The following is a 6,957-nucleotide window of genomic DNA, read 5'->3' on the forward strand; positions in this document are numbered from 1 at the left end:
GGCATCTGGCTCCCTCCTGGACCTCGACATCCCGCTGGCGGTGGCCAAGGAGCGGGCACACCAGAAACGCACCAGCAAGCGGGCTCCCCAGATGGACTGGAGCAAGAAAAACGAACTGTTCAGCAACCTGTGAAGGCCCCGGGGCAGGGGTAAGGGGGGTGAGGGTTCACTGGCCCCCCCCGGCTTCACACCCACCTCTCCTCCATCCCCCTGTGGGGCTGCTCCCTGCCACCTTGACCTGAGGGATGGGGCTTGGTGGCCAGCGAGCATCCCTGCAGCGGGGTCCTGGGCGGTGGTTTTAGGCTAGAGAGAGCCGGGGGTGCTGGGGGGCTGCCCTCTCCTGTGAGCCCATCCCTGGGGGGCTCCTCCAGCCCTGCCTTGAAGCCCTGCACACCCCCTTAGGCACAAGCAGGGGCTCGGGGGGCGGATCAGGGATTTGGAGCCGCCCGATGCCCAACACTTCTGATCCCTGCTGTTCCCTGGTTCTTCCCCCACCCCAAACCCCATCTCCATTTGCGGCCCTCTCCCCACAAATTGTCCTTTAACTGTAAAACCTGAGCCTTTTAGTGACTTTTAGCAAACCCCACCCGCCCAGCCACCCACCGCAGCGATTCCTCCCTGGGGTGTTTGACCCTGGCCTGGCAAGCTCCGTCCACAATGACCCTGTCCCTTCAACCCCGGGTCCCAGCGGGGTGAGGAGGGACATGGGTGCCCGGCGTAGCAGGGAGCCCCCAGCAACCTGCCCCTGGGGCTATTTTGGGAGAGGAGAGGGTGTCTGGAGCCAGCAAAGCAAGCAATAATTATCTCCTTTGCTCCCACTCACTCCTGGAGACAGAGCTGGTCAGGGTTTGAATCCGACACTGTTTAATTTAAAGGCTTCTCAATAGACTCTGTTTTTTTTTCCAAAATAAGAGTTTTCCAATCACACTGTTTTTGGTTTATTTTTTTTAAAATATTTTGTGGAAATTCTTCCTGTGGATGTTTTGTTTCTGTGTTTTACAATCAGTTGTTGTCATACTGTCCAGCTCGAGAAATTCTGTTTACTGGAATAAACCTTCCTGACTTCACGTGTCTGGTTTAAGGCTAAATCCTTCCAAAGCCTGAGGATGCGTGGGGGCTTGTTGGGGCTCACCATGCTGCCGGGGCTGGGGGAAGAGGCAGGTAATGCTCCCAGTGGCGGGGGACACTGGGGCTGGTTTGGGTGCCCCCTCAGCACCCAGTGGGGCTGGGCTGGGGGGTTGGGGAGGGACCAGCTGGTCCCAGTGCAAGTTAATGCCTCGGGGTGATTAAAGGGCTCTAATCCCCTGGGGAGTGTGGGGAGGGGGTGATGGGAGGCTCTAAGATGTCTGCTGGCTTGGTTGGAGGACAGCAGCTCTGCTGGGGGCAGCCCAAATATGCCCCCAGCCCCTCTGGGAGGGGGTTGAGGTGAACCCGAGCCCCAGGGTTGTGTCCTGGGCTGGGGGAAAGGCAGAGGGGATCGGTGGGGAAGTGTTGCTTGTCCCTCTAAATCAATGGGTGTTAGCCCCCATCTGAGGAGCGAAGCAGGGGAAAGCAGGCAGAGGCGCCTTTCAGTGTGGGGTTGGTGACGGTGCTGCGGCTGGAACAGGCTGGGGCCACAGCACGGTGGGGCCGGGATGCACCCAGTGCTATTTTTAAGTCCCTCAGCCTGAGCAGATGAATTGTTGCAGAGGGGTGCAGCTCAGATGATGCCCAAGTTAAAGGGTCACCAGATCTGCAGGGGACATGCAGGCTGTCACCCCCCCGGAAGCAGGGGGAGCCTGTTTCAACCTCCCCTGTCCTCAAAAGTCGTATCCTCTGCGGCGGCGGCACTGCTGAGCCCCTGTCCCCTCGATTCCCACCCTCAAGCAAGGGACAAGCAGGGCGTCCCTGCCTGGGACGGGGTGCGATGCCATGGGCTGGGGTTGCCTGTGCGGGGCAGGAGTGGCGGCACCCGCAGTGTCCTGGGAGCATCTTGGCCTGCTCAGAGCAGCCTCGGGACTGGTTCCCTGTGGGAACCCTGGCTGAGCCCCGCCAGGACCCCCCCAGCCCGGGGGAGGGCTGTGGCTCTGGGACAGACCCAACTTTGTTTCAGGTTGCCGGGGTGAAGGCCTTTCCCAGCTGCCCATGGAGGCGAGGGAGCGTGCCGGCGTTGCCGGGGGACTGGGGATGCCAAGCGGGGCACTCGCTGGCTCCAGAGCAACCAGCTGGGCATGGGGAGCTGTGGTGGGCAGCACGGTTTCACTGTGGTCTTGGCCATGGCAGCAGAGGCTAAAAAATTATTTTCCCACCTTGGTCACTTTTTAGGGGAGCATATCCCAGCTACATCTTTCCTGCCAGTCTGACCTTGCTCCTCTGGCCGAGGGATGAAATGCTCCAGGGAAGGAGCACACAGGCAGCAGTCTGCCTGGCAGGTTCTGCAAATCTTGTTCTGGGAGACAGAATCCATTCCTGCCTGCAGCAGGTGATGAAGAGCACAGGGATTAGTAGCCCTTGTCATGGTAATCCCAGCTGGAAGTAGAGCTGCTCTTCACTTATTACTGCACAAAGCTTTCGCTACAACTAAATCCACACTAAGTACTTGTTTAAAATACCATGATACACTGTTCCCATGCTTGGTTTTGATGTTAGTCACAGGAATGATGTGTTTAAATTAACTAAAATCAGGAAACTTAAAACCCCCAGGCCCTAAAAATACAGGCACAGCAACACTAAAAATTCCAGTCTACCACTCTCATAAAAACATCCCTGGGCAAACCTGAAAGCTATTACCTGATCCTTTGTAATTGGAACAAATAATTTCTGCTCTAGAAGTAGCCATTACGCCCGCTATTACAGTGGGAAAACACGGAGAGGAGTGTCAGTTATCCTCCTTACCTTCTGTCCTCTCCTCCCAGCAAGCTTCCTTGCTGTGGGGAGCATGCTGTGTGGGGCAGGGCAGACTAAATGACTGCATTAAAGAGTCTGTCCAGGGAGTCAGGCAAGTGCCTCTCCTTCAGCAACAGATCTCCTCTCCAGGAGGCTGGCTGGCTAACTCCTGCCCTAAATATGTCTATCTACCCCAGTAAGAGGTATTTTTCCCCCCATTCATCTTACTGGAGAGCATGAATGGAGCCTCCAGGCTCAGCAGAGCAAGTCCTGAGCTTCCTTGAAGCAGGGGATCACTATTCTGTGTCCTTTCAGCTGTGTTCTCCTCCTCCTTGCTTTCATAGAAGCAGCCTGGTAAAATGAAGTGCAATATCCCTTCAATGATGGCCTGAGGTTCCAGGTCCACACTTCTAACAGGCAGCAGCATGCCAAAGCGTGGTCCTGAAACTCAGCACAGGGTTTTGTCTCAGCAGCCTCCTGCAGCTGCCAGTCCCTGTTACGCAGTGATCGTGGTGAGGGTCTGCTTGTGTCTTGGTTGGCTGATTGCAATAATTTTCGTTATGTTAACAGCACTTGCCCTTTGATTGTGCTCACCCATACCTGGGCCTCTTGCTTCCAGCACCTGGCAGTGCTCCCCCTGCAACCTACCACACCCCAGAAAATAGGGTTCAAGGAGCCTCTGCTGTCCTTTACAGCTTCTAACCACTCCTTCAGCAGCCAAAGTGAGCAGCCAAGCCCTGCTGCTCCCAGATAGCTCTGGGGAAACCACAGATTTTGGTCAGGTTTTTTTATTCAAAACAAACTGAGCTACCAATGCACTGAGACTGCCTCTATCGAACTGATGAATCCTGCTCTAAGGGCAGTGGAAGAAGGAACAGTGGGTGCTGCTTGTCCAGAAACTGGTCGCAACAGGAATCAATTAACTGCTGGTGATTTTAGGCTCTGCTGGAACAGCATGTTAAAGTTACAGCCATTCCTAGTCAAGCCTGTGAATTAGTGGCTGTTCTCCAGGTCCAAATTTCAGGCAGTAATCCTGGCTGATGCAATAAGGTGCAAAGCTGACAAGATGACAAAGTAACCGAAGGAGACAGATCAAAACAGTCAAGTGCACTGTTGGCTCACTGGTGTCCTCTGCATCCAGACCTCGCAACAGAGTCCAACTCCTCCCTGGAAACCAGGCCTGTGTCTGGATATGCCTGTCAGGTCTCCAGCACCTCAGCTGGCAGCTTCAGTTCAATGTAGCTCTTCTCTTCCACATGGCTGGTCTGTTCCAGGAGCCATCGTCTCTCCTGGTCGCTGACATCCAGCCTCAGCGTCACCTCTTGGAAAACGCTGTTCACAGCAACCTGTACCATACAGAGGAAAAGCAGCTCAATCCCGGTCACAGGGCAAACGCTGCTCACGTTCTCAGGTAGAAGACAGGCTTTTACCGCACCTCTTTAAAATGAAGCTTTTTGAACATGCAGATACTGGCTTCGTTTTCCTGACCAATCTTAGCCTCAAATTTGGTGATCCCCAGGTTTCTCACTCCTGCAAAAGACATCAGAAAGAGAAGGATTTGTATTACCTGCTCGGCTGCCCCATCTATGAAAGCACAGGACTCCCAATTTCTGGGGCAGACGCATCCCTTACTACCCTGTCTGTATCACTCGAAGCATGTGCTTCTAGATCACATCTCAACTGTACTCCCATTCCTATGCATTGAGCCACTCTTACCATAGGACAGCATCGTTAGAGTTGCCTCCTTGCCAAAACCCCTGCCTCGGTAGCTGGGCTCTGAAAGAGAGAGCCACAGAAGTCAGTATCCAGTTACATGAGACAAATCAGCCATGCTGGACACTTCTCAGAAGAGACTGTGACCTGGGCCAGCAAAGGGTGCCAAGCGGGACGAACAGCCATGGTAAAGCAATGAGAATAAAAAGCTGCTGTACAGAACATCTGTCTGCATCTGGCTTTAGCCATGGTGACAAAGGTCCAAGCTATGAAGAACAACTTGACCTGCAATCATAATTTCAATCTCGCCCAAAGTCGGATCCTCAGTGTCGGTGAGGAAGATATTCACATCCCCCACCATGCAGTCCTCTTCTGCACCCGCCTGCCCGAACCACCGCTCCGTGTCCAGCACAATGAAGGTGCACTCTGGGGAAAACAAAAACAGCAGCATTTTCAGGGCATGCTGAGAGTTATTCACAAATTACTGAAGGATGAAATGAAAGGCATGCAATGGACAGAGGAACAACAGTTTCCACATGTTAATAGTGAGGAAGAGCTAATAATTGGGCTTCCCACGCCAAGTGTGCCTGCTCTCATCCATAGAAATGAGACATATTTTGAAAAACCTGTTGTGAGGATGACGCAGACACCAAGACTAGAAATAGTCTATTTAAGGAGCATGAAAGCTTCCATCCCATGTCTCAGGTCTCCCTGCCTTGTCTCGCTCAGCAGCAAGTTTGGGCAAAGAATTGTTTGGTGCACAAGAGACCGAGACCTAGTGATTCACCTAGTCCATATTATTGCTGCTTTGAGTAAGGCTTTTAATGCCAGCTGAGACAAATGTTCCAGACCGAGGTCTTTGCCAGCCTCACTATTTTGCAGCTCACTGTACTTCTACCAGGCTTTTATGGGCAGTGATTCATTACCTGTACGAAAGCCAGGGAACCAATTCAGTCAGCACACCTCAACCAGGTAAAGTAATTCGATTTCTCAAGGAAAAATACAACCCCCTTCCACCTTTTTACAATGACCAGACCTGGGGAGTGTTGACTGTGCAGGAGCAGCTCAGCAGATAATGCTGTGGGAAGTAAATCACTGTAATCTTTGAAAAACTGCATAAAAAGGACATGCTGTACTTCCCTAAGCATATACCAGCTACAAACAGAAAGCTAGTTCGTACCTGCTGTTGCAGAAGGTCTCCCATTCCCTCTGCTTCAGCAACTAGAGCCCACTCACCAGGCAGTCTCAGCCCACTGTGAGTCCTTTACAGGACAGAAAGGACCTGCTCACCATTCCCACCCACCCTTAGAAAATGTTTAAGATCCTCACTGTCTGCGTCGTCCCGCCAGCTGCGCTGCATCTCATACTCCTGCTCCAGGCTGAGTGGTTCAGAGGCGGTCAGGCGCTGCAGCTCCTCTGACTGCATCCACTCATGGTACCTGACAATGGGACCCAGAACCAGATCACTGCCTGATCACAGCATCGCAGTCTGATTTCCACAAGCGCTCTAAGGATCAGGCTGTCATAAACTGGTTCTGGAAACACTAGCCTGGCATTCACGGCAACTTAAAAGTATCCACAAGCTCTTTTGCTTATCTAACATAGGAATTGGTGTTCTCCATGGAAATTGAGCAAGTTTGTCCATCCTGTAGCTTTGTCTGAAGAGTGCCCGATGCAAACTTGATGTTTTTAAAAGTACTGAGCATTGCATTCTGGTGCATTTCATCCCCACTGAGATTGATACAGCATCTCCCAGACACTGACAAAATGACTAATACTGGCAGCTTTGCGCTGAGGCTGCAGCTGTCCAGGCCAGCACTTTACAAACTGCCAGCATGCCGCCTTCTAATTTACCAAACATCCACCTGGCTTTACACATTGAAGTTTTGCTCTTCCACTGTCATTAGGCAAAGACAACAATTAAGAGGAGAACTGCTGGCAGCTCACTCACACCCAGGTATTTCCCTTTCCATGGGTGAACAGTGGTGCAGATGGAGTTCTCTTTGTCAGCAGGCCTGGCAAAGAGCAGAGACCTGCCAGGGATGACTGCTGCTGGGCACGGAGGGCAAAACCGATTGCCTTTCTACGAGTGCTCTTTCCGCTGTGCGGTTCCCAGGGGGAAGGCCCTGCAGCTGCCAAGCCAGCACCCTTTCTGAACACCGCTCCCTTTAAAAAGAGAAGTGAATCAGCATAGAGTATCGGAGGAGAACACCAGCCACGTACCGGGGCACGTGTGCAGAAGTGTATGGCACCAGGGTCACCCTCTGTCCTTGCAGCACAGTGTCCTGGTTAATCTTCATGGCCTCTGCACCGAGAGAGAGACCCAGCACCCCATTCCGTGTCTCCAGCGATGCCAAGGGAGGGCACGGTACCCGCCGG

General features: G+C 52.9%; 2 protein-coding genes across 2 annotated transcripts in view; one reads left to right on the forward strand and one right to left on the reverse strand.

Annotated features, from left to right (window-relative positions):
- SLC9A3R1 (solute carrier family 9, subfamily A (NHE3, cation proton antiporter 3), member 3 regulator 1) overlaps positions 1–133 on the forward strand; it is a gene marked incomplete at its 5' end in the record, with an annotated part of 1,668 nt that extends 1,535 nt beyond the window's left edge. The window contains 1 exon segment of the mRNA XM_010290923.1: positions 1–133. This exon segment is cut by the window's left edge and continues 13 nt beyond it. Within this exon segment, the coding sequence (XP_010289225.1) occupies positions 1–133 (133 nt within the window).
- A 3,931-nt stretch (positions 134–4,064) lies between these two features.
- NAT9 (N-acetyltransferase 9 (GCN5-related, putative)) lies at positions 4,065–6,878 on the reverse strand. Its single transcript, XM_010290924.1, has 6 exons — positions 6,802–6,878; positions 5,908–6,017; positions 4,864–5,004; positions 4,582–4,641; positions 4,301–4,395; positions 4,065–4,211 (listed from the first exon to the last, which is right to left on the reverse strand). Exons 1-6 carry the CDS (start codon positions 6,876–6,878, stop codon positions 4,065–4,067), a joined length of 630 nt encoding a protein of 209 aa, XP_010289226.1.
- Between the last annotated feature and the right edge of the window lie 79 nt (positions 6,879–6,957).

Source organism: Phaethon lepturus, unplaced genomic scaffold (genome assembly GCF_000687285.1).
Source record: "Phaethon lepturus isolate BGI_N335 unplaced genomic scaffold, ASM68728v1 scaffold22187, whole genome shotgun sequence".
Taxonomy (NCBI): Eukaryota; Metazoa; Chordata; class Aves; order Phaethontiformes; family Phaethontidae; genus Phaethon; species Phaethon lepturus.

Excerpts from the sequence above, each read along its gene's own strand:
- NAT9 (XM_010290924.1), bottom strand. The coding sequence starts at position 6,878 with ATGAAGATTAACCAGGACACTGTGCTGCAAGGACAGAGGGTGACCCTG. Across the intron at positions 5,005-5,907 it reads CTGGCGGGACGACGCAGACA|AGTGCACCTTCATTGTGCTG; the intron begins GTGAGGATCTTA and ends TGTTTTCCCCAG. Across the intron at positions 4,396-4,581 it reads TCTAACGATGCTGTCCTATG|GAGTGAGAAACCTGGGGATC; the intron begins GTAAGAGTGGCT and ends TGTCTTTTGCAG.